The sequence below is a fragment of the Lactuca virosa genome, chromosome 8, assembly GCF_052849685.1.
Source record: "Lactuca virosa cultivar CGN04683 chromosome 8, Lactuca_virosa_CGN04683_v6, whole genome shotgun sequence".
Classification (NCBI taxonomy): domain Eukaryota; kingdom Viridiplantae; phylum Streptophyta; class Magnoliopsida; order Asterales; family Asteraceae; genus Lactuca; species Lactuca virosa.
The window spans coordinates 8,448,826-8,476,473 of record NC_136433.1 but is presented as its reverse complement, the minus strand read 5'-3'; the positions used below and the strand labels follow the sequence as shown (position 1 = coordinate 8,476,473).

The 27,648-nt window shown below is 32.8% G+C and overlaps 2 protein-coding genes across 7 annotated transcripts; one reads left to right on the top strand and one right to left on the bottom strand.

Annotated features, from left to right (window-relative positions):
• The first annotated feature begins 568 nt into the window (after positions 1–568).
• On the top strand, positions 569–4,268 carry PTB2 (polypyrimidine tract-binding protein 2). 3 transcript variants are annotated; one of them, XM_079064689.1, is made up of 12 exons: positions 569–719; positions 1,113–1,312; positions 1,405–1,614; positions 1,773–1,833; positions 2,514–2,576; positions 2,661–2,734; positions 2,857–2,949; positions 3,035–3,092; positions 3,193–3,297; positions 3,363–3,444; positions 3,543–3,655; positions 3,745–4,268. In XM_079064689.1, exons 3-12 carry the CDS (start codon positions 1,577–1,579, stop codon positions 4,171–4,173), a joined length of 1,116 nt encoding a protein of 371 aa, XP_078920815.1. In that variant the 5' UTR covers positions 569–719; positions 1,113–1,312; positions 1,405–1,576; the 3' UTR covers positions 4,174–4,268. The 3 variants fall into 3 exon arrangements, with proteins under 3 accessions (XP_078920815.1, XP_078920814.1, XP_078920813.1); XM_079064688.1 differs by having other exon boundaries at positions 1,770–1,833; XM_079064687.1 differs by lacking the exon at positions 1,773–1,833.
• A 12,355-nt stretch (positions 4,269–16,623) lies between these two features.
• On the bottom strand, positions 16,624–25,079 carry LOC145132778 (putative trehalose-phosphate phosphatase C). Of its 4 annotated transcripts, none has more exons than XR_013718247.1 (11): positions 25,013–25,079; positions 21,183–21,237; positions 20,896–21,057; positions 20,652–20,792; positions 20,329–20,526; positions 20,145–20,201; positions 19,960–20,061; positions 18,971–19,201; positions 18,782–18,877; positions 16,970–17,061; positions 16,624–16,731 (listed from the first exon to the last, which is right to left on the bottom strand). XR_013718247.1 is itself a non-coding variant. In XM_079067679.1 (10 exons), exons 2-10 carry the CDS (start codon positions 21,201–21,203, stop codon positions 17,026–17,028), a joined length of 1,044 nt encoding a protein of 347 aa, XP_078923805.1. In that variant the 5' UTR covers positions 21,204–21,237; positions 25,013–25,079; the 3' UTR covers positions 16,967–17,025. The 4 variants fall into 4 exon arrangements, 2 of the variants coding, with proteins under 2 accessions (XP_078923805.1, XP_078923804.1); XR_013718248.1 differs by having other exon boundaries at positions 16,970–17,058; XM_079067679.1 differs by lacking the exon at positions 16,624–16,731 and having other exon boundaries at positions 16,967–17,061.
• Between the last annotated feature and the right edge of the window lie 2,569 nt (positions 25,080–27,648).

Genomic DNA, 27,648 nt, shown 5'->3' with positions numbered 1-27,648 from the left:
GTGGTAGGGTCGGTTGGGGGCAGATGTGATGGTGGCGGTTGTGGTGGAAGGGGAAAATGAACGAGTGACGATGCATAATCATTTATGAATATAACTTTTCCGCCGCACTGATACGCTAGAATGTTAGAGCAGCAAATGAGAAATATATATATATATATATATATATATATATATATATATATATATATATATATATATATATTCAGAATCTCAATGAAACTTACTTGATACAAGATATCTATAAAATACCTTATTTATATGTATTTTTGTTTAATTTAACATGTTGGAACCAATTTTTAAACACCGGATAAGAATAAGTATGTAATACAAATGATTAATTATTTTTAAGGTTTTATGTAGAAAGTCTCATTATTTGAGGATTTTTGATAAAATCGTAATTTTTTTAAACATAAAAGTGTAATTTTACATGATAATCTTAAAACTAGTTAAAACTAAAATAAAACGTTTAAACTTTACTAAAAATTTCCGAAAAAATAACGAATAAAACTTTTTTTTTTTTTTAATATAACGGAGGTGAAGATAGTTGTGATTTGTGTAGCCCCGTTACTTTTACAATCTATCCTTGCCCTACTCATTATCGCTGTGGTTTGCTCTCTATCTGCCGACTCTAAATCGCGATTTCTTTTTTGTTTATTACATTCCTACTAGTTTCAAACCCTAATTTCCGAAGCCAACAACAGCTTCATCGTCTACATCAGGTAACCCCGTAATATATCATGCCCTAGTTTATTGTTTTTATATCCGAAACGTATGTGGATCTCACTGGAGATGTTTATCTAATCTTTGCTTGCTCATTCTGTCAAATTGATTTCGGTGTCTTGAAATACACTGAACGCCATCGATTGTTGGTTTTTCACCTCACATGAAGGTGTTTTCGTATCACATATATCCTTTTTGGTTAGCGTTCGAATTGGATTTCCAGATTTACTACGAGAGTAATAATCTTGTTGACATTTTTTTTGGGTGTTTTGGGTGAATAGTAGCATGTGAAACAGACTAAAATTTTTCATAATCATATTTAATGCTGTTCTCTTCACATGCTGATGAAGAAACAATCTATTAATCAATCTGTGTTGTTTGTGCACATATAGGTTTATAGTGCGAGATGGCATCCGTCTCCAGTCAGCCTCAGTTCCGATACACACAGACCCCATCCAAGGTTCTCCATTTGAGAAACTTGCCATGGGAGTGCACTGAAGAGGAACTAATTGAGCTTGGGAAGCCTTTTGGTAAAGTTGTGAACACAAAGTGTAATGTTGGAGCAAACAGGAATCAAGCCTTCATTGAATTTGTAAGTGTTAATGGTCAATCGGAATGAATGAAAGGTACATTACTATGATTCTTGAGTCTCCCTAATCCCTTCTTCTGTCATATTCTTTATAGGCTGAACAAAATCAAGCTATAGCAATGATATCATATTATGCTTCATCATCAGAACCAGCTCAGGTGCGAGGGAAAACTGTCTACCTACAGTATTCCAACAGGCAAGAAATTGTGAACAACAAAACCTCTGCAGATGTTGCTGGAAATGTACTTCTGGTAACCATAGAGGGCAATGATGCTCGCCTTGTCAGCATTGATGTCTTACACCTGGTAAGTAATTTCACCTTTTCATGTACAACATGATTAAAGAAGGTAAGTTATACAATAAAAGTAGATAGATGTTGCCAATATATATATATAGCATTTGGTACTTGTTAGGTTGTAGCTTAAGCTTCATTGTTTGACGTCAAATGTAAATGGATCAGCAGGCCCATATCAAGGATTTATCTTCAATGGAAGAAGCTTATTGCTTGGGGAGAAAGAGCGCATGTGTGTTTGTCTCCTTTTCTCCTTTCCCCTTCCTTAACACTGCCTCTTTCTTCCTCCTCATCTCTTCCTATCCCTACACTTATTAGAGTTTAGGATACTCATACTTTTTTATTTTGCTTTTCAGATTTTCCCTATCACATACTCTAAAAATTAATGTTCTTCTAACCATCATTACTTTGTGTATGCATTCTTTACTATATGAACTAGATAAAGTAGACATGAAACTTACCACTATAGAAGTAGTGTCAAGAATTGGGTTTAATGTCTATATATACATAGACACATAGTCTAGGTGTGTGTGTGTTTTTTTGTATGATGCCTTGTGCTAATTTCTTTTAATGTATATGATAGAAGCTTGGGAAGTGGAACCTGTGCTGACAGAAGTCGATTAAAACTATTGATTGGTCACCTTCTCACTAAATTGGAGATGTTCTAAAATGAAGTATTCTAATTCTTGTGCCCTATATGTTTCTTTTTGTTATCCAGACATATTTTTATAAGCTGCCTTACTAACCCTATCAATGTTTTGCAATATTACATTATGCCTTTGTGTGTAGACAAAAAGATTCTTTGGTTAATATATCTGAATTCTTTTGTCTGTCATATTCCACTGTATGTCTTGGATAATTTTACTTATATAGCTTTTTACTCCACAATTTATAAATCTTTCTGTTGTATAGGTGTTTTCTGCGTTTGGTTTTGTGCATAAAATCACAACTTTTGAGAAGACAGCTGGATTTCAGGTTTGTAATTTTCTTTTCTTTTATATGTTTTAAGTATGACATGATAGGGAAGTGGGTTTATATTATATTATATTTTGTTTTCAGGCTCTTGTGCAGTTTACAGATTCAGAAACTGCTACTTCTGCAAAGGATGCTCTTGATGGAAGAAGTATTCCCAGGTAAGATTATATATATATATATATATATATATATATATATATATATATGGGTTTATGGTTATTGTGTTGTATCAGAGCCCTTTAATGTTTAAATTGACGTTTTTACCCCTATGGATTTGCAGGTATTTGATTCCAGAGCTTGGACCATGTTCTCTTAAGATAACATATTCTGCACATACAGATTTGAGTGTAAAATTCCAGAGTCATCGTAGCAGGTATAAGACAGTAGTATTATATCTTTCCGACTTGAATTCTTTTTATGACAGTTTTGCCCCTAACCTAATATATTTATTTATTAAGGGACTATACAAATCCTATGCTTCCTGTTGCATCTTCAGCAATAGATGCTACTGGTCAGGTAAAGTCATTATTGTTTATAACAACTTGAAGGATTGTTTTGTAAAATTACTCAACTTTTATATTTTTATATTATGCTTACTAGTTTGTTACTTTTGCAGTTCAGTTTAGGTTTAGATGGAAAGAAGATTGAATCAGAGAGTAATGTTCTTCTTGCTTCTATTGAAAACATGCAGTATGCAGTCACCTTGGATGTTTTACACATGGTATATATACAAATATTTGTTTTTTCATATGTTTTTCATTTTTAATCTCACTTTGTTGTAAACAGGTATTTTCTGCTTTTGGGCCTGTTTTAAAGATAGCCATGTTTGACAAAAATGGTGGAGTTCAAGCTCTAATTCAATACCCTGGTGAGAGTTGATTAGTTTTTTTGATAACAAGTGTTGAAAAGCTTATTATATATAATATAATTTTGTAAAATGTTAAAAAAAAAAATTATAAATTTCAGATGTTCAGACAGCTATTGTAGCCAAGGAAGCATTGGAAGGACACTGTATATATGATGGAGGGTTTTGCAAGCTTCACATCTCTTATTCTCGACACACTGATCTAAGCATCAAGGTATTATTGTAAAATGACCATTTTACCCTTACATCCCAAAAAGAACAAATTTCACAATATTTTCATTAAACATTCATCTCTATTTACAGGTGAACAATGACCGCAGTAGAGATTACACAGTGCCAGCTGGCGCACAGATGATGAATTCACAACCGTCCATCTTGGGGCAACAACCACCATCAGGGCCGCCACAATACAGTGGTGGTGGTGCACAGTACATCCCTGCACCAGAAGGGTACGCAGCAGCACCAACAGCATCTCAGTCGTCAGGAGGGTGGGCCCCGGGTGCGCCAGCTGGGCCCCAGTCCATGCCAATGCATATGCAGCAGCAACATCAACATCCGCAACAGCAACAGCAACAGCAACAGCAACAGCAACAGCAGCAGCAGATGCATAATCATCCTTACATGCCACATCATCATCAGCAGCAGCAAGGCATGCCATCTGAAATGGGTCATGGGCCGGGTCACTATAACGGGCAGAATGGGTACCCACCACCACCACGTTATCATCAATAGAATCTTTAATTTCCTTGTTTTTTTTTTTTTAATGTTGTTTTGTGCTGTGAAGATTGTTTTTCTAATTAGTGGAAGCGGTTTGCAACTGGTTTTCAGATTCTTGCATTTTGCCCGCCAAATTATGTGTGAAATTCCGAATTTGTTGGGAATTCTTCTTGTGTCATTTATTGAAAAATACAAGCTATTTTATGGTATTTTAATTAGAAAAAAAATTAAAAAAATCCTACATTCATTTTCTGACTGTTAAAAGATACACATCAGTATTCTTCTATTCATTTTGTCCAATTAGCCTGTAAAAGTAGGTTGCAAGTCCTATGTAGATTATTTCTTATATTGGCAAAATATTGAAAAATTCATAATATTATGTGATCATATAAAAAAAATTGTACATTAAATTCTTCAATGTTGAAAGACATCAAACTTTTCCAATTAAATTTGTCCAAATAGCCGGTAAATTTTATGTTTTTTTTCAAGCACAAAAATATCGGAGAGTTGACTAGCTCAAGCAAATAAAACTATGAGAAAAATTTTGGTTTACTGTTTTTTGTCTTTTTGGTCCGTTTGAGTCCAAAATAGCAAACTGTCATTTGTGTTTTTGGTCCATAGAATAATTCATACCCACCCCATGTATCCCTCATGTGAGGGTAAAATTGTCTTTTAACTTTTCCCTTCAGGCCCCGTTTGATACGCATCTTTCCAGGTCCAAACAGATCTTTTTGGCTGAATAGACCGGAAAAACTGTTTGATTTGCACAAAAAAATGGGTCTTTCCCCGTAAGATATGTCTTTCCCAGAAAGCCCCAAAATCATATATTTCTGGCTGAATGAGTTGGAAAGACAATTATGCACAAAACCTCACATCTTTCTTTCTTTCTTAGATTATTAATTTTTTTAAATAACTTTTTTAAAATTTATTTTTTATTGAAATATTATTTTTTTAATGTATTATTTTATATTAAGAAATATTATTTTATATATAATATTTATGTATTAATAAATATTATTTTATTGGATTATTAATTTCTTTTAAATAATTCTTTTTTGGATTAATTCTTTTTATTGGATTATTATATATTCATAAATATTATTTATAATATATATAATATTTATATATTAATAAATACTACCTTATTGGATTATTAATTTCTTTTAGTTAATTTTTTAATTCATTTTTATTGGATTAATACTTTTTTTTTGGACAACACCACCACCATCCTAATTTATTTTAAAAAATCTCATCCATCCCACCACTATCGAACATAAACCGGGTCATTTTTCATCATTCAACACAGTCAATCAGATGTACAAACAAACAATATGATTTCTTTCCCAGTTAGAAAACTTTCCCAGACAGCACTTTACCATACAACACTTTCCCAGACAGAAACTATCAAACGGAACCTTAGCTTCATGTCGTCCTTTATAATTTGAACGACTCATTTTATTTCACCAAATGTCTCTTCTTCTATACACTTAAGGTAAAAAAATCAAGCAACATGGTCGTGTGCTTTTGTGGAAGAGTCGTTATTCTGAAAATTTCATGGACATCGCTCAACCCTTGTCGATGTTTTTTCACATGCCCTAAATTGGTAGGTCAATCTCTAAAACATTGTGGGTTTTTCTTACAAAAAAAATCATACCCGTGTTTTCTTATTTGTGCACTAGAGGTTGTTCTTTTTGGGAATCACATGAGTCAAGGTGTGGATTTCATGGATGGGTTGACCCACCCATGCGTGCAAGGTCAACTTCAATTAACCTTGGTTTGCTGATGAACATTAATAGGATGGAAGCATCGATCCAATTCTTTAATGTTAAAACAATGCAACTAAAGATTTATTTGTTATGCAGTTGGGTTTTGCTTGTTTATTGCATTGGTGTATACATATAGGTGGTAGGGATAAGTTTGGGGTTTTTTTTTTTTTTGGGAAATTATGAAATTTGATTTTTGTGAATGCGACCTATGATCATATGTAGGTCACGTTAGTTGAAAATATAAGGTTTATAGCAATGCTAAAGGTAATGCAAAATCTGCTTTCTAGATAATGTATTACATATGGTAATGGTACAAGTTTAAATCCAATAACATGCATACGAATATTACTCTTACATACAACATTAATGCTTAAACATGACAAATACTTAACCATAAAAATTGCCACAAAGTGCTACCCCAAAAGAAACCATTATTTTTAAACCACATTTACCACCATGACAAAAGCATAAACATTGTTCAAAGTAACATGTAATAGCCTAAATGAAACCAAACTAAAACATAAAATTAGTTCTCACCTTGGCTATGTTATTGACTACCACATTGACCATGTGTATGATTACCACCTTGACCACCCGCTTCACTACCCCTACCTTGACATCCATATGTCTTGGAGTTATCCCCTTGTTCTTGACAACCTCCATCTCTACTGATTTGTTTTTGAGTCCCATATTGGTTTGATTTTTGAATTTGGGTCAATGTGTTATCCTTACTCTGCTTCCTCTTCTTTTTAGGCCTACCAACTTTCTTGTGATGTGGGGGACGGTTAATTTGGCTAGACACTAACTCATTGGCCACATACTTCTTCCTTTTATGGGTTCAACCTTAAAATCACACGCTTTCTTCCATATATCTAACCACTCCACTTTATTGACCCACTTGTAACAATCTATTGTGTGCTCAGTATTCTTGTTCATTTCGTCTAGAGTTGATATTGCATGTTCACAAGGGATCCCAATAATTTCCCACCTCCTACAACTGCAAAATATGTTTTTTATGTCCACAACATGCAGATCCTACCATGGACCATTGACACATGTTGTTTAGTACCACATATGATATAGATCTACTTTTCTATAAATGGTTGAACATGTAAATATATTGCTAAGCTAAAATATACTAGCATATAGTTATATGGTGTACCTTTGAAGTGACTCATAGCCCAATGATGAGAGTGAATTTGCTTAAGCCAACTACAAGCTTCCTTATCATAATAATTGATCTCTTTCTAGAACTGTTCCAATTCTAGGATAGTGGTTCTTGTAGCATACTTCCATAGGTGTTCCTTGTACTCTTTTCATTTCCATATTTTATTAATATGTATGAGGAAAAACTTGTGTTGAACACAATGAAACATTTGTACTAAGGAATGAATAAGACCCTAAACACATTGACATACTAGTTATTTAATATTTAGCAACAAATCTATAAGTAACTACATTAAGGATGTACTAATCTTTTATATGTCAGTCACAAATGTGAAATTAGAGTGTGCATTCAAGTCCAAGTCATCACCAAGGCATTCCAAAAATCACTTTCTAGGAGGATGTGTTTTCAGTTTTAACAATGGCATATACAAGGGGGTATATGTCATTGTTTGAGTCCATACCTACTACTATAAAAATTTGACCATGGAATGACCCTTTCATAAAGGCACCAACTAAACCTTACAAATATCTAATACATGCCTTAAATTCTTCCTTTAAAGGACACAAACAAACATATATTCTTTTGAAATGTCTAGTAACAGATGTTGGATTGGGTGTTGTATAAAAATCTACCTTAACGATTGTACCTTCATTTGAGGAATGCAACTCTAAAACATAGTTTCTTAACAACTTATATGTAACGCATGCATATTCGGGCTAGACAATTGAAATATAAAAAGCAATAAAAACAAATTTTTAATAGAAGATTATTTAGGATAAATAATCTTAACCAAAGTTATAGTATATGTGACAAGGATTCCGTACATATAAAGAACTCTAAAACCTGACTTCGTATGAAGAAGTTATGCTTCTTCGAAGTTTCACAATTAAACCGGAACGACTCTTCGTATCATAAAAACCGAATTTTAGATAGGTTGCTTATTAGCCTTAACAATCTAAACGAAATTCTTAGTAATCATAAAACCGAGAGCGCACATATAGAGAACGTTCAAATCTGACTTCATATAAGGAAGTTATGATTTTTCAAAGTTTTCAGCGTGACTGTGTTAGCATAGAAACCGAAATTGAAATCAGACGATTGTTAGGAAAAAAAAATATAAATGAGAATTGAAGATCTCGTCATTACCTATCCGTCTATATAAATACAGTCGGGAATGGATATCGTATGAGAAAGTTATGATTTTTATACGTACTTTAACAGTCTAAGTCTGTTAAAAATATAACTTTAATAAGTTTATTCAAAATTAGTTGACGTAGCCTAAATAAAATTTATAGATCTCATTGATAACTACGCATGGATATAAAATACATCGAAAACGGAGCTCTTATGAAGAAGATATGAATTTTTAAAGAAAATAGAATTTTTCGCGCGCAACCGCGCGCACACACAGCAAGCGCAACACGCTTCTAAGCAACCATAAGATTGCGACACGTGTCAGGTCAGAAGAAGCCCACTTCACCTGATCCAACCATTTGTGCGGCGTGCTCCAACCATCCGCGCGACGCGCTCTTCGAGTTTGGATATATATATATATATATATATATATATATATATATATATATATATATATATATATATATATATATATAGTTGCGCGTTTCAGCCTATTTCTCACACACTTTTCTCTGATTCTTTCTGGAATACTTTCTCGCTTTTAGCTCTTTACTCCCGAGTTTCCGACCACTTCGGTGAAGCCCTGCGGTGTCAAATAGTCAGTGAATAGAAGCTCTCGGATTGGAGTTCTGCCTGCATAATTCCCACTTTTCACTAAAAGCTCTATAAGTTAAGCTACACTTATTTTATTCAAGTGTAACTTTTAATTATAGTCATAGTCATTATTATGAACCTATAACTAAGATTTATTAGTGATTCCAAGTCATTATACTGATTGATCTACTTACGTGGATGATGTCTAGGATGGATTTAGTGAGGTGTTTAAAGTGAGATTTCCAAACAGTATATGCTGTATACCAAACAGACCCACCTCCGATATGACTATACCTGGTTGTTCCATACTTGATAGATCTTGATGTAGACATTGGGATTAGTGAGGAATCTAGACTATCATTAGTCATCAGGAATATAAGACTATGACTTAGTGATATGAACCTTGGAAAAGCTAGTAGAAGGAAAAGCTAAGTACTGAAGCGAAGTGTTTCCCGACTTTTCAGTTCTCCACTTTAACAAGTGAGTGCATAGTTACTTTCATCTTACACACAGATATGAAGTATTTAAATAATTAAATGCTATATGTGCTTAGTCCAACGCGAACTCACATCCCTGGCAGTCCTTCCACTAACTGGCTCACCACCGGAGCCGGGACCAAACCCTGGTCCTTCCCCATGTGTGCTCATCTTCATCTGGCAAAGCAGCTATCCCCACGATTAGAGCATAACCAAGAATTCTCCTTCCCATAAGCTTCCAAGATTCTCCAAGACTCTCACCGATTCGAGTATGGGTCCTGTGCTTTCAGTAGTACGAGCCCAATACTACCTTCCACACCTATCCATCCTTTCCTCAGCAATCCTCCCGAATCCTCTAAGTCACCCACTCCACTGTTGCACCAAATATCCGCTAAACATCAGCACGATACCCACCGAAGCAACTCCTAGGCTCCCCCTAGGTTCCCAACTTCACCGAACCGCCCCACTAACTCACTGGAGTATATCATAGGCTTTCCTAGGTTCACAACCTCGCCGAACCGCCCCACTAACTCACTGGAGCATATCCTAGGCTTTCCTAGGTTCCCAACCTCGCCCTGCCATCAGCTACTGAAGAACTCCTCATAATGCCAACCATCCACCTCCTGAATATCGTTATATTCACTTAGTGGCTGACTCTCATCATTCAAGAGTTCCACAAAGCACAAAGCAAGCAGCATTCATGCAGTAGCACTCCGATCCAAAGAACTATCATAGGGTATTCAACCCACATACCACAACTCATGCTATCCACATCCACCCTCGCTGCCAGCTGCCTTATGCATGCAAATTATACACATAACATGATCTAATAGACTGTCGAATAATAGACTCTACCCTAGGACCACAACCATACAAGGAACAAGAAATAAGGCCAAATTAGTTATTCTAAGGCTATAAGATCCTAACTGTATACAATTTTCAAAGCATACACTTAGCAGTTACTAATACCAATAGTCATTCTCATTCCAGCATGGCATCCAGTATCCCCAAGGCTATAAGCATCATATATCAGGCCAATCTATCGCTGACTACTCAGTACTAGCATGCAAGTCTACCAACTCATACAACATATAAATGCATCTCTCCTAGCCCTAACTAGCATGTGATTCACAGATTCATAAATCAAGTCATAAGAGATAACATGCATGGTTATTCTGGGGAAAATTACTTGACTTCGGCCGATTGCATGCACCGCACCATTTCTTGTCTTAGAAAACTCTTTCCTTGAAAACATTTTCTTTTGAAAACTTTACCAAATCCTCAGTTTGAGTTCAAACACACTCAAGAGTATGTCTGAATCCCTCAAACCAAGGCTCTGATACCAGCTTGTAACGACCCAAAAATCAAGGGTAAAAATTTCATTTTTCATTATAGTCAAAACACAGATATCTTTTAAATCCAATCTTTCCAAAAACATTGCTAATTAAAAACATTTATCAGAGTTCATCCCAAAATCAAATATTGCGGAAAACATGGGTGTGTGCGCTGCGATCAAGTCGGGCCCTTCCTTTCCAAACCGATGATACCTGAAACCATAAACAAAACTGTAAGCACGAAGCTTAGTGAGCTCCCCAGAGCATACCCCACATAATCCACATAATCACATAAACCATATCAATCACATAAGCCATGCATATAAACTTGTAAGGAAGCCGTAGAAACCCTCTAAGGTCTTACTCCGGGTGCGATAGGAACTCCTTCATGGTCTTAGCCCATTGCCATGGGAACCCCCACATGGTATTCACTAACTACCATATAAACCATACATACAAACATATAAGGATGCCCTACAAACCCTCCATGGTCTTACACCGGGTGCCATGGGAACCCCCACATGGTCTTAGCTCACTGCCATGGGAACCCCTATACGGTCTTAGCCTGGAATTCCATGGGAACCCCCACATGGTCTTATATCCAACTGCCTCGAGAACCCCCAGGGTCTTCCATGCAAGTATCACAAAGACAACTAGCATACCACATACCACATAATCAACTAACATACCACATATAACTAATTGCCATGGGAACCCCCACATGGTCCTCACATAAATACGTAGTGTATCGATAGCACATCCGCAATAATCATCACATAAAGATAGATAGGCCGGCCTTGGTGCCTTCCACCCATTGGTATGGTGATGAGACTCACCTCACACTGCTGAAATCCCGCGAATAAATTTCTGGGTTTCAATCATCAAGACAAAACCCAATTAACCATTTGGGTTTCAATGCATAACCATAAATCCACACTTGGGGTAAATGGACCATTTTACCCCTAACCTAGTTTGATTCAAAACCAAGGCCCAACTCACACTCTAAAGGCTCAAAAGCCAAATAATCAACCAAGGCCCAACATATGGCCCAATTTTCCAAATTGGGGCCAAACCTCTACATGGTCTTACCTTAAGGCCCAACCATTCATTCTAGTCCAAACAGTTGGCATTCCGATGGTCTAATATCTCATAATCATTAAGGCCCAATTATGGTCCAATTTTCCAAATTGGGCCCAAGTCTTTCCAATGGGCCTTATCCTAAAGCCCACTAATTTCCTTAGTCCATAAACCTGTTCCTAATTGGCCCACAAAGGCCCACAACAACTTAGTCCAAGATATGGCCCGACCCGAGGCCCACAAATGCGAAGTCCAATCTGACTGAGTACGCAGGGCGTACTCAGCTGTACGCTAAGCGTACAGGTTGTTTGGCTTGTATGCTGCGCGTACAGACTTGTACGCCCAACGTACTACTCCATTAAGCCAAATCCTCATTAAGCTCTTAATGATTGGTCCAACAAGTCCAAACCACAGATCCGAGTCCCAACTAACGTCTAAACCCATAAAGTTACTGACTTGGTGACTTTGCATGCCCCAAAAAGACCAAATAGCATTCTACTTTCATGGAAATGACTCAAACTCCAACATAGATCGTCTTAAACTCTAAAGGTTCCAACTTTATGGACCTTGAATCTCAGAAACACTAGGAGGGGCAACTCAAAGCTCCTGGAATGAAATCAAGACCACTAGATCTCATACTTAGGACCAAAATGAACAAAAATCCATAAATAGTAGATCTAAGACATCAATGATCAAGTTCAAAGCTTTATACCTTCATCAAGCTAAAAATAAGTCACAAAAGCCAGATCCATAAGCTTCTCCTTGAACCTCATCTTTGTATCAAACTCCACCTTCCTACAAATGGACCAAACACTCCAAAAATGGACTCCATAAGCTCAAAATATCACCATGAATGATTAAGGACGAGTTCTAGGGTTTTAGAGGGTGGGGGATGTCTTAGAATGAAGAAGGAGGCTTAACATTATGCTTATATAGGGTACAACTCTAAGATTAGGGTTTTCAATCTGACCCTCGTACACCCCGTGTACGAGGCCGCGCACCCCGATCCAATCCTCGCATATACGCTACGCGTTTCTCCAGCTACGCCCCGCGTAGTTCCTTCTCTTTGGTACGCCCCACATACTAGGGCTTTTCCCAAAACCCTAATTCTTCCGAAGACCCTAACTCACTCGATACAACTCTAATTCCAACCATTCATATATCCATAGAAAGGTATCGAGACACTCAACACTATTAACAATTCCTGCCTGCCATAAAATATCCCGAACTAAAATCCACTTCCCTTAAAAACCCGAGCTGATAAATTACCGAAATACCCTTTGATCCAAAAACTCAAATGGGATACCCGAGCAATCCAAGATACATTATCCAACTCCAACTGGGTCCGAAACCCAACCCCTCAGGTATCCGTAGCTTGATAGCACTTAATCCTTTTATCACCAATTCAAAATGGGAACAATTCGAAACAGGATGTTACACTTTTTTGCAACTTCCTTTGCCTTAAAAACCTTTTCCAATGAGGTTCATATCTTGTACTTCTTAGCAGTACAAAGACTCGGTTTTATAATTTACATACATGAGCGGTTGTTATTAAATTTCTTCACTAACAAGTCAAAATCTTTATTTTTTTCAAAGTTACTTCTTTACCCTTTATCTTCACGCCTTTGTTACACCAACTTGTCTCATCAACATTTATTACAAATACAACTCCTTTGCAAACAACCCTTAGGTGGAGTTTGGTTCGCAAAATGTTTACGAAGGAACTGGAATCTGTCAGGGAATTAGAAACTATCAGGAATTATAATCCAATTCCATAGTCTGTTTGGGTGACAGGAAATAGAATTAGAATCTAATTTCATATTTTGTTTGGTTGGAAAGAAATACAATTAGAATAATGTAAAATGACATAATTGGCCTTCTTGTTTTTTTGGCTTAATTTTACTTTGTTTTATAAGTTATATGTGATGGTTAGTGATGGTGGCAGGTGGTAGTGGTGGCGGGTGTTTGGTAGCATATGGCGGTGGTAGTGGCAGAGGCGGTGATGGTTGTCGTGGTGGGTGATGGTGGCGATGGTTGTAGCAGCGATGAATGATACCGGTAGCATTCTGGCGGTGGCGGCGGCAACGGGTGGTGATTGTAATGGTGGTGGTGACGGGTGGTAATCGTAGTGATGGTGATGGTGGTGGCGGCGACGACGATGATTGGTGGCAGTGATTTGGGCGATGATGGTGGTAAAGGGTAATATGAGAATGTTATACTTTCCCTCATGAATTGGAATTAATTTCATCCAAACTTTGAATGAATTTACTTCCATTCATTTGGTGGAAATTTTTTTCATTTAGGAATCCAATTTCATCTCAAAATTTTGAACCAAACACTGGAATGTGATGGAAATATATTCCAATTCTCTCTCTCTCTCTCTCTCTCTCTCTCTCTCTCTCTCCCCTCCCCCTCCCCCAATTTCATTACATTCAATCAAACCAAACAGCCTCTTAACCTTATTTTTTCATTCTTTTTCCGGACCAAGCCACTCATTGTTTCCACTGCATGAAGCTCAATCTTTTCTTTCATGTCCTTATTTGTCTGAAATATTTGACCAATAGAAAAGCTTTGAATGTGACTTTGACTTAAACTACACGTCTTATCTTTTCCCAGTTGCTTCAGTATGTCCCTTCATTTCTCTCCTAACCCGAGTCTTCCTCCAAAGAGTCTCATTTATCATTATCAATAACTTTTAAGTCTTCAAGTTCTTCATATGCATGGTTGTCAAACTCATAGGAGTCACAAATCGACTCGTACGAGTTGAGTCATTTGAAACCTAAAATAAGGTGACTCGTAGATGGAAAATGACAACTCAATTCTTCTAACATGTTCTTGGTGAAATCATTGAGGCCTTAGATTGAAAAGGAACCTAATTTTGGATGCACATGCAATCCATATGAGGTAAATAGAATAGTCGGGTACCAAATTAGAGTAAATATTTTGGGTTTGAAAAAATCGGTTGGGGAAGCTTCCCATGATGGCGAATATCATCAACAAAATGTTTACATATCACCTTTTTGGTGTGTCAAATTTGCAACATTGTGATTGAAAATGAGGCTCGTGTTTTTCGTTTCATGTGTTTTTGCTTTGGAAGTTTAGAGTTTGAATTTTTAACGATGTTTTCATAATTTTTCTTCTTTGTAGCCTCTTGTGTCTAGCTTCTTGCTAGATGTTTTAATATTTCTTATATCTTCTTATAAAAAATATAGTTTCTGTTTGTTGGTCATAGGGTCTCGATGTTGATTGCCAAAAATGTTGTACCTAAATAAAAATGTAGCATGGCCTCAAATGTTGTGACTCCAACCATGATTCTAGTTTATATGGAATGCTAGATATTGGTTTATTTTTCGTAATTGCTTGATATCGGTCCCTAAGCTAATTATGACATGCAAATGCATATGTTTCCTTGGGTTAAATATAGATCGGAAATGTCTAGCCTTAATTGGATTGTTTGGTGGTGTAACCACTTGTTTGCCGGTCTGATTTTGATGTAGCATTTTGGGTCTTTTGTCTAGGATTTGCTGGTCGTTTTTTTTAATAAAGTTGTCACCATTCTAAAATAATCAATGTTAAAGTACGTCTCCACATTTAAAGCTTAATATTTACATATCATTAAGGTGTTGCTTTGTTATTTTGCAAATTGCAGGCGGTTAAACTTCTAAAAGATGCTTATGAGTGAGATCCTTGTTGAAAAAAGTTTTGTAAAATAACGATTTAAGAAAATCAGACTTTTTTTTTTTGAAAAACATTGTGGGTCATGAGAGTTTCTTATTTATATATAAACGCCTTTTAATTTGTTTGTAAACATAGGCTTCATACATATAAATTTTAATATTATTTTATTCTTTTTTTTTTATCTTATTAGTTACAAGTTTAATATAAAATAATATGAAATATATATGTAAAATACTCCAATATATTATCCAATATCGGTGCCCTTTTATGTTTATATATATATGATGGAATCTATTTTCTCCATAAAGATTCTTTTAAAGAAAAAATCTTGGACTCTACTAATATCTTACATAACACTTATAAAACATTTTATTTTAGTTTATAGAAGATAAGAAAAATAGAAATTTATAATAATAAAATTTATGTCATTTCATAACAATAATAGCATCATGATTTTTTTTAATTATTTAAAAGAAAACAATTTAAGTTGTTTGATTCAATTTTCTATTTTAACTTTTATTACAAAGTTCATTTATTACCATCTCATTTATATGTACATAATAATATAAATCTGTGTCAATATGATATAATTAAGATATTGAATATCGTTATAAAATATGTGTTTTATATCATTATAAATATACGTTTTACGTAAATCATACTTCAATATATATAAAACTCTACAGACGTTCAAGTCCATAAGAAAATAATACGTGTGAATTGAGCATAATAATGTACGATTTCAAAACTAGATACGATTTCGAAACTAGATACAACTCATCATGAATCACCAACTTTAACTATAACTTATTTGTAATTTATCTTAATACAAAATCTTACCATATTACCAAAATGTGAAATTCAACCAACTTCTTATTTACAAATAATGTAAATAATGTCAGGCAAACAATTATGACTCTCATCAATGTTTTAACCTAGTTCCATATATCATGTCGATTCAAACATACGGCGCTATTTTTTTTTGTGCAAGATCTTATTTTTAACCATGGCTGATTGGTTATTAGGAGTATATTAAATAATACGTTATAACCCATGAGAACCACGGTTATAAAATATATTAAATATTTATAAAAAAAACTTATAATTACTAATCAATTATTATAAATAAATTATTAATTAAGATATATATTTTTCTAGTTATATAAAATTATAATCGTTGTTTTAAATGAAAATGTAAAATATATTTTGAAGATATATTTTTCTAGTTCATCTGTGTTCCAGTAACATTTCATTGTCCATAATCTGATTACACGAAGTTTCATGGTGAAATTATCCTTCAAGACATCAAGATCACTTATGAGGGTAACATTTCCAGCAGCCATAATCTGTAACAGGGGCAAATACGGAAATAAATACATGGTTTCACTTTGAAAATGAAAGTACAATGTTTAAGTTTCATTGTCCATAATCAGTGTTCATGTTTAAGTTATCAAGAAAGTTCGTAATACAACTATTATCCTGTATAACATGTGTAGTTTTTTTGATAACCTTGAATTGTAATGAAACAGGAAAAGCAATGGAAACTGATCAGAACATGGTTCAACGTGTAACAGAGAGTATTACCTTTGTATTATGAATAACCGGAGGAAAACGTATGCAGAGGAAGAACAACAAAGGTATTAAATTGTTATAGTTTTTGTATTTATATACCACTGCTGAGAAATGAATAGATTTCGTTAGTCAAATTAAAAAATGGAAACGTAATTAATATTAATATTAATGCTTCCTAATATAAACTGATTTTGAAATAGAAATGCCAATCAATTCATAATACCATTACCAACTATCATATCAAATGCTAATTTTAGATTTAGATTACTAAAAAATCGTTTGAATTTATTATATTTATATATTTAGATTTTTCAATTAGTCAATTTAGTCAATTTGTTATTTTAATAAAAAAATCTTCTAGCATATACACATAAAACGTTATATATATATATATATATATATATATATATATATATATATATATATATATATATATATATATATATATATATATATATATATATATCTTTGACCTTTTTAAAACCGTGAATATTGTTTCCTAATATAAGCTGATTTTGAAATCGAAAGGATAATATTATGCTTAATTTAGATCAAGCTGATTTTCAGTCAATCAATTTAGTAGATTAGTACATTTTATTTTTGACTTTTTTAAATTCGTGAATATGCACTGCAGATGAGGTATATATATATATATATATATATATATATATATATATATATATATATATATATATATATATATATATATATATATATATTGAGTATATTGTACAATTGTTTACATTGTTTTATTTGAAAATTTGAAAATTACATTGTAGAAATGAATAGGTGTTATGCAGGGATTTAGTATATTGATGGGATTGCATAAAGGTGGCGTGATTGTTTGAAATTACATTTATTGATTAAGGTTTATTGTAATAAATTAGGCAACAGATATTACAAATCAATTTTTTGCTGACGTGTTTCATCTGTGTAAAAGGGATGAGTGAATTAGTGGAAAAATGTAATTAATGAGAAAAAACCAAAGACTGACAAGTGGCAAATAATTAAGTTTAAGCTCTAATTGATTGACACGTGGCAAATTTGCTACTCTTTTACTAGGTAGGAAGATTTATTATCATTATTATTTGCTTGTTATATATTTGAATATTAATTTATTATTTAAATTAGAAATACTTATAATATATTCATGTTAATGTGTTACTGGGGACTACTTTATTAATTATAAAATCTGACTTGACATGATTGAGATTTCAATGGTATGAATGGTCTTGGAAAACTACGAGTTTGGTGTAATATCACCCAGAACATAATTTACGATTCTATTGTGTTCGTTTCCTTAACAAATTAAAGAAATGGTGGCATGCATGCATATAATATATATGTTCAAACACATAAGAAGATATAATTAAGTCTATAACAGATTAAAAAGAGTAAAGAGATTGGAAGAGATTGGAAATTAAGAGATGGAGACATGTATAATAATATATAATTTATATAAAAACCAAAGCCATTACAAAAGGCTGTAGTTATATAGTCGGAGGATTAACATATATTATTCATTAAAAGAAAACAACTCGACCTAAATAAAGGAAAAAAACAGCACACAAGCCAAGACCATAAAAAGAGTGTCCTGCTGGTGCTTCAGCCACTAACATTAACATATCTTCTTTCTCTTGGGTGGGACTTAATTATATACATATATACTTTGATTATATATATATATATATATATATATATATATATATATATATATATATATATGTGTATATATATTAATTAGCTAGGTGGGTAGTGGTCATGATTGTTGGTGGTGGCATTGTTAAATCCCCATCGACCTAAACGCATCAGGAAGGATTGTACCTCCGATGGGTTACGAAGTGAGTGCAAAGCCATTGTCTCTTTTGGTGTGGATGATACTATTATTGGGTACCCTTCCATACCTCCTTCCCTCAAAACCTGAATTAATTAATTAATTAATTAATGCATGCTAGCTTCACAATTTCAATTTCAATTTCAATTTCACATATATAATATAATATATATAAATACCTTGAAAGCATCCTCATCTGTAGTATCGTCTCCGATGTAAAGGGGGAAGACATGATTACTACTACTAGTGGAATTGTGAAACCCCAAAGTGTCGAGAAGATACTTAAGAGCATCGCCTTTGTTCCAGCCGATACACGGCCGGATTTCCAACACCTTGTTGCCTTTCGTCACGTGGAACCCTGGATTCTTTGCAAGCACCGACTCCACTTCCGACTCCACTCTTCCGTAATCCTGCACCCACAGCCCACATGTATGTTAATTTCTATGGACTACTATTTTTAAAAAGAATAATTTACACTTTTAGTCCTCATCAATAGCTGCTTTTTGCAATTTTGGTCTATGCTTGTGTGATTTTGGTCCTTATTTGAATTCTTGTCCCAAAAAATATATTCTACCAATTTTGGTTCTTAGTTCATATTTTTAATAACGTTTTCTTGTTCCATGTTATAAGTAAAATGACTATAAGTATTTTTTTTTCAAATACATAGTTATTTTATTTTTAGACTTTCAAAAAAAACATGGCATAATTATAAATCTCAAACGGAGACCTTATTTGCCATAATTTTTTTAAAACAAAATTGAAAAAATCACCTATGCATACGACCCAGAAAATGTAATTTTACTCAAAACTATATTCATATATAATAAATTACATTTTTAGTCCCTTAGCAAGTTAGTATGGCTGTTTTTTACAATTGCGCTCCCAAAGATTTTTTTTGTAATTTTGGAGTTTCCAATTTGAAATTATTGTAACGTTTTTTATCTATTACTTAAGAAAAAATGATTATTTTTAGTCCTTAGGTATAATGATTTTTTGTAATTTTAGTCCTAAAAATACAATCAATTTTTTTGGAACAGGACAAAAACGTTAAATAAAAAACCCATCTCTAAAATTACAGTAGAAAACTTGTCGGACTAATTGCTAAGAACTAAAAATGTAATTTACTCGAAAAAATATATTGATTTTATAAATGATGATTTTTGCATACCTCATCCTTCACATGTCTGTAGTGAACAGAAAGACAAAATCTATTGTCCTCAATAGTCACCCCTTTTATGTTTCGTGTTCTCTCCTTGACCTCGATTAGCATCTATGCCACGTGTCAGTCGATTAAACCAATAAAAATGTTGAAGAATGAAGCGAAGCAATTTTGCAAATACATGTTAATTGTACCTTCTCGATTATCGATAGAAAATCCTGAGCTGGTTGGAAGACGACGAAATCATTCCCCTAAAAAATATTATACGTACGTACATCGTATTATATGTCAGTATACATATAACTATTGTTATTATATATTATATAGAAGAAAAATTAGAGATACGTTAATTAATAGTTAATAACAATTAATAATTACCTCGTTATCTGATATTTTATGTAGATACTTGTTATCATAAGACACATTCTTGGGAGCAGGTCCCATCGTATCCATCCCATGACTCCCTGAGTAGTACACCTTTTTTAACTTAACAAAATCAAAAACCTTTTCGCGACTTCTCCCACTGATTATAGCTGTTGGGAAGTGATTCGATACATCTCCAACAGCTGTACGCATCTGGATATTATACGTTCAAATTGATTATTATTTATTTATAATTTATAATATAATATATAAGACAATGAATTTAAAAAGTGGGTTTAATTAAATTAATTAATTAATTAATTAATAAGTTGAAGTACCTGATCAGTCATGAAGGCACGCTCTGGGTCACTGACGATGGGTGACAATGTGCCATCATAATCTAAGAAGACGACTATTTGTTTCCCCTTTGATGCATTGATCATTCGTTGGAATGAGGTAAGAGCAGAAGGGTGTTCTTTCTATATATATAAAGAGAACAAATATATATGTGCCCAAAATCTTTAATTAATAATGAAATACCAAAATAAGATTAACTAAGATATGAATTATGAAGTGACTTACCAACCAAGAAATGTAATTTTGGTCGATTGTGATTGGTTCATTAGGCATATTATAGCCACCATCGACATGATCATGTCTGGATTTGGACATGAATTCAGATTGTGGTTTTGTGGGTAGCCATCTTTGCATTCCTGTTGCCTCATAAAGCTTTGTTGCCACATTCTATTATATTGAAAATAATAGGGAGAAATTAAGCAAGCAGAAATAATTAAATAAACAAAAGAGTAAGGACTTAAAAGTGTTATAATTAAAAAGGGTAAGAAAAATAAGAAGAAATCAATAGGTACCATGAACTTGGACCCAACCATTGTCCCTTTCTTCGCTTGTGTTATTTTCTTTTCACTTTTATTTTACCACAACATGGATCAAAAAGAAACATTCGTTAAAATGATTATTAAAATGACAAAACACGCATGCGAAAGTAACAAGAACAAGCTGACTAAGTCAAAAATTATTACTGTATTATGTAAAAGTTATAAACATCGGTTAATGGTATCTGAAAATAAATTTTAAAGATTGTTTAGTGTTAATAATAATGATAATGATTTCCATGTTTAATACTAAAAAAGGTAAAATTAAATAACAAAATTAGGTAAAGGGAGATGGATGTCAACATATGTTCCATGCTACACCCACAGATCCATCGAATCCATCAGACTCTTAGCACCCAGGAAAATAAAAGTAATAAAAAACCAATACGTTATTCAGATACCAAATGATATAAATTTTTGTCATGTAGAGACAAAATATTTTCGAAATGGAATGTGGAGTGTGCACTACGTTGATTAAAATATCCTTCATTTAGGAGTGTAAAATATGATGATAAAATGATATATTTTTTGAACTGAATAACGTATAAATAAATAATACTATTAATTTTAGTTTTACACAAACATGATTAAGTTATGAATTGAATAATAAAAAATGTTTCTTAGATTGCACCACAAAATCACTTTTAATGAAAGATCTGCATTTTCTTGTATATGGGATTCTGATTGGAATACGTGTAAATTAGTAGAGGAGAGTATGTGCACGCGCATTCAGAGACGCGTGAAAAGTGGGATGCAAGTCTCTGGCCTATAAACTGACACAGATGAAGAAAAATGAAAAAAGGTCCATTTGAACTCTATTTTTATAATCCAAACATCAAATCCTAAAAGTCGGTGTTCAGATCCTTTATAGTTTAAAATAAAATTTAAAATTTGCAATATACCAAGTCACCACAAGAACAAGTGTTTCTTTTCTTTCAACCTCCGATAGGGGAGGAGGGAGTCATTTCCTCCCAATCTACTGAACTCACTGCCACATTTTTTTTTTTCTTTAATTTTTCTTCATCTTTTCGAATCCACAACACACGGAAACCTTATCTTTTTGAACCCACTCAACCCACTCAATTAAAATCTTAATTAGCAATAGAGTTATCGGCGGTACCACTCTCGCTTCAACCAGTGGGTTGATTGGTTTCACTAACCCACTTCATCATCTCTCTCTACTTTCTCTTTCTTATTTTCTCTAGTACCATGTGTTTTAAAACTTGTACCTTAGTTGTTTTGTATTTTTTTCAATTGAGTGGGTTCAAAAAAATAAGATTTCCGTGTGTTGTGGGTTGGGAAAAATGAAGAAAAAAAAGAGACAAAAATTGATGTGACAGTGGGTTCGGTGGGTTGGGAGGGAACGACTCCCTCCTTCCTAAGGAGATAGTACAAGTGAAATTATTTATGATAAACAAACATAACTTCACTTTTTAATATCATATAAAATGAAACAATAGTATTGTATTTCTTCAGAATATACAATATATTACTGTTCAATTATTCAACCCTAATAACATAGATCTGTCAACTGCAACATGGAGGGGTTTCCTCTTTATTTTAATACACTATCTTTACGAATTTATATTATTTTCCCCCAATTATTAACCCTATGTATTTTATTGGTTGTGTTCTAATTGTCGAACCAAATTAAATTAATTTATTATATTCAATAGCTTATTTTAAAGTGATATTTTTTAAACTGAAATGAAATTATTGTCTACCTACATTCGTGTATGTTAAGAATTCATTGTGTAATAAATAGCCTAAGGATCAAACACAAACAAAGCATATAAATAATTTAAAGCAAATTCTACTAATTGAAACAGGTAAGAAAAATAGTGTAAAGATACAAGTGCATATGGCAAAAAAAGAAGAAGGTAAAAGTGGAGCTATAATTATGTTAAGCCAACTTTGTCAAAAGATAAACAATAAATATAATTATAATAGAAAATAATAGGGTCAGAAGCATCTATTAAATAAGCTAAAAAACCCCTCACACAAACTTCGGAGTTACCACGTATTTATTGGGATGCTACCAAAATTAATTAAAAAAATTAAAATAAATATCTTGAGTAGTAAACAATTATTTGTTATACGAGGAACAATGGACGTAAACTCGATAATTATATTAAATTATTACATATTTTATGTATATATATGTGGCCATTAATTGTCCAAGTTTTTCACAACAAAAATTAAATTTCTAATGATCCTTAACCTATAATATTAGATTAAAAATAAATAAAAGTATCACAAGATTCTAATGTAAATAAATATATATAAGAAAATAACAGTGTAAACCAATGAATTTTATTCTAGCAAAACCTTTTTACCTTCAAATCATTAAAGTAAACAAATCTTGGAAACCTAGTCACATTCTAAAAAAGTAAGCAAACAAACAAACAAAGTAGAGATAAAAAGAACATAATATCTTATCCTATATGTAGTGTGATTGTGAATTATAAACCTTAATTCATGAGTTATGAGCAACTTTTAATTAGAATCTCTCAAGCTTGAAGTGCAAATAACGTAGAACTTATTCTTTGAAATAAATCGTAATATTATGTATTATTATTACATGAATTATATTCATAAATTACATAACAACAATATCTTTCAAAGTATATGGTAATAACAATATATTATCGTGTGTGCTTTAAATGATACTATCTAGATCTATATTTCTATATTATACTATAAAAAAATATTTGTTTTATTTCATTATATTCATTTGAATCTCACAAACTTTTCAAATTTCATTATAATACACATTTATTAATTTAAATATGTTATTAAATATGAAATATTATCATATCAATGTTGTATTTTTTAAATTATCAATATAATATACTTAAAATATTATGTCAGAACCAAAATATAAATGTAAATATCAAACAAACTTAAAAATATTCAAAAGCAATTTATTTTAAATTAGTTTATACCATTTAAATGTTTTAAAAATAAAACTAATTAGATATGTTAAGTTAACTAAATAACTATTTTTTTATAATAATTAAAAATTTTCCAAATAAATTTTTTAAATTAATTTAATAATAATAATAATTAAAATAATATAACCTTATACATTACATTACATTGACTTACAAAAAAACAGCAAATAAATAATTTATAAATTATTAATCATAACGTTAAATGTAATATTAAATCGAAATATGTATTTAGTTTGTTCATACCTAAGTTTCAAGTAGCAATCATTAAATAATATGATATTAATAGATGATATAATATGATTTAAAATTATTACAATTTTATATAAATAATTAGCGTAAGAGAACTAATATTTCATATTTAATAACATGATTATTTTAACCTGGTTTTCAATATATCGAGTGCAATTGATGTGGAGGTGAAGTGCACGCGCTGGATTTAAATGGAGCTATGTGACTATCGCATGGAATAATAGAAAACGAACAACGAACTGCTTCGTTTGGTATGTTCATGAATCATAACCTACTGATTTGTCGCTAAGAAAAAGGCGAGAAGTAATCGGAAAAACTAGCGCCACCGATTTTCTCTCTGTTTTTAGATTTTCCGGCGAATGCCTGGAAACACGCCGTAGAAATTCGTGCACACAACGGCCATCACAGCCGATAAAAAAAATCTATCTTATATGCGACAAAAAATAAAAACGATGAAACAGAGAGTGAAATCGAAGTCAATAAAGCGTCATTGATGATTGAATGCTATGAGAAACACAATGATAAAAAGATTCATAAGCAAGGTGAACGCAAAAATTCGTTAACGATTGAACAAAAGACGAAGAATGTATGAGAGATACTTACCAGTTGTACAGGATCTTGGAAAGGATTTACGGAGAACTTGAGAGGAAATATGAAAAGAGAACAGTTTTGGGAAGGAGAAGAAAAGGGTGAGCGGAATGGGTATTTATAGATATTAGATAGCATGGGCTCTTACGGAAATTATTAATGATTCTTTTACTTTTAATTATTATTATATTTTCAGTTTTTAATTTGGTTTTTACCGAAATTATATTTTCAATTGGTTATAGTTTATACATAAATTTAAAAATAAGCTATAGGTTATTTTGCTCTATTAGATTTAAATTTGATTATTATAAGATGACTTGAATTTCTTGATAGTAACATTTGGTTGAAACAAATATTCATTGGATCAAACTTAACTTCTTATTAGACCTGATAAAAAGTATATCAGACTTTATGGCGCAACATCTTAGATTGTTAACATAGAAGTTCCTATAACTTTAGACAATTTATTTGAACAAAAAAACAAAAAAGTTAGTAAAGACAAGTCAACTATTACAATATTTACCAATTTTATGAAATGTGCAAAGTGTGATATTAAAATGGACGCTTGTACATTTAAATGTAAGTTTGAATATAGACTATATATGTTGCTCATGACACTATTGACTACATATGTTAATGATGGTATATTATTATTTTTAAAGTCATGTACATATCCGTGAAATTTGGCATAAGGCTTAGAAATTTGCTTCATAAGTGTAAGTAAATTATGTCACTGATTTTTGAGTGTGGTGCTCTTCATTTATAAATCGTCAAGTTAACTATATCACACGTCAAAGTTAAAACAAAACCAAATAAAATAGCATAATGATAAGTCCGTGAGTTGCATACATTTCATATGTTACTCATTATATCTTTTAATATTAGTGTTTTTTTTCTTCTTTATGAGTTCGACGATATTTGGCATCATGCTTATTAGGTTGTGCATGAATCATTGAATCCAGTACTCGTGTCACTTAAAGTGCCAAAACTTTATAAAGTAATGTTATTTATTTACTTTGGTTATTTTCGATCATTTTTGTCAAGATTGAACATCTTAGTTTTTATTCTGTCTGATGCTTTGGTTTATTTTCTAACAATGAAAGCATAACACCATGTTAAAGGGAAAAGAGCTACAAGTTGATTAACTTTATAGAAAGATAGCAACACAAAGGAAAGTGGAAGAGTGCACACTGTGTCACAATATCAAACTTATTGATAACTTCATAACTTAGAGTATGGGAATTTTACGGAGAACTTAAATAATTTTTCAAACTATAAGGGTCTAATTTGTCATAAGAAAATTCTTAATGTTCTGTTGTATTAAATAGAATAATTTACAGAAAAGATCCCTCAACTATCTTTCTTTTTACCCTCAACTAGGTGAAGGGCTGATGGGATCTCAACTAACGTACTAATCCTTCAATCAACAAAAAACACAATTCATTGAATTGTCATTGTCATGAATTATTCCATTAAAGATTGTAATATTTTTAGTGTAAATGTATTAAGGTGTGCGTTGATTTGTCAAGGTTGTTTTTTTTTTGGAAACGGCTAAACAGTTTTATAAATGAGCATCACCTAGCAAGAAGCTAGATGAGCCAACAGCAAAGAAACTACAAAAAAAGAAAAATGGAAGTATATTAGTTACAGACAAGCAAAAGGGGACATCCCCCAATCGCACCACCTAATAACACCCATAGAACCCCTATGTTTCAGCCAAAGGAACACCAATGATTGTATGTCACAAGCTATTTTTGTTGGAGTTGGTTTCATCTGTTTAAAAATACGATCATTCCGAGCCTTCCATAAACCCCATAACATTCCATAACAGATAAGGTTGTTAAGTTGAGATTGTCTACCGGTTGGGCATTAATTTGTCAAGATTTCGGTTTGTTGACTACCATTGACTGATAGAAGTTTATATGAATTACTACAACTTTAAAGTTAAAAGACACGCCGACAACACATAATTGACGATATAGTAAATTACAGTTTTGGTCCCTGTGGTTTAGGTAGATTCGTACTTTTAGTCCAATCTTTGGAAAATGGACAAAACGCATCCATGTAGTTTCCCAATCTTGCAGTTTTGGTCCTTGATCTGTATAAATAGACTATATTGCCCTTTCTAATTTCTTTTTCTATTTTCTTTTACTCTTTTTAAAAATATAAAATATATTTTGGGCCTACCTCCCCTAACCCTCCAGCCCAACCTCACCGTCTCTCTCCCTTCTTCTTCCTTTTTCGTTCTTCTTTCACCACGTTCAAGAGTACCGCTCTACCCTATATTTCTTATTCCCATTTCTTTCTTCCTTTTTCCTAATCAACATAGAATCATAGTATTGGTAGATGTTTGAGATTGACGATGGTAGAGCAGATTAGGGATGTCAAAAAGTCTCGTGGAACCCTGTTCCCGTGGGGGCCCCGTCCCGTTTGGGGGAAATTTTTAAAAAAAATCGGGGGCAGGGGCAAGGTTAACTCCCGTTTTAATTTCGGGGCCGGGGCGGGGGTAGACAATCTCGTCCCGAAACACCCATGGGGACCCCGTTAATAAATTACACATATATTTACATATATTAATTATATAAATATAATAAACAATAACGTGATTTTGAGCTTCCAAAATTCATCAAAAAAACATATTTTTAAGTTGT

Bases quoted from the DNA above. Each gene is read 5' to 3' on its own strand.
- LOC145132778 (XM_079067678.1), bottom strand. From the start codon at position 21,203: ATGGTTGGGTCCAAGTTCATG. The intron at 20,793-20,895 runs GTAAGTCACTTC...TTATATATATAG, and splicing joins AAAATTACATTTCTTGGTTG to AAAGAACACCCTTCTGCTCT. The intron at 20,527-20,651 runs GTACTTCAACTT...TATAATATCCAG, and splicing joins GTGCCTTCATGACTGATCAG to ATGCGTACAGCTGTTGGAGA.
- PTB2 (XM_079064687.1), top strand. From the start codon at position 1,127: ATGGCATCCGTCTCCAGTCAGCCTCAGTTCCGATACACACAGACCCCA. The intron at 2,577-2,660 runs GTTTGTAATTTT...TTTTGTTTTCAG, and splicing joins AGAAGACAGCTGGATTTCAG to GCTCTTGTGCAGTTTACAGA. The intron at 2,950-3,034 runs GTATAAGACAGT...TTATTTATTAAG, and splicing joins TTCCAGAGTCATCGTAGCAG to GGACTATACAAATCCTATGC.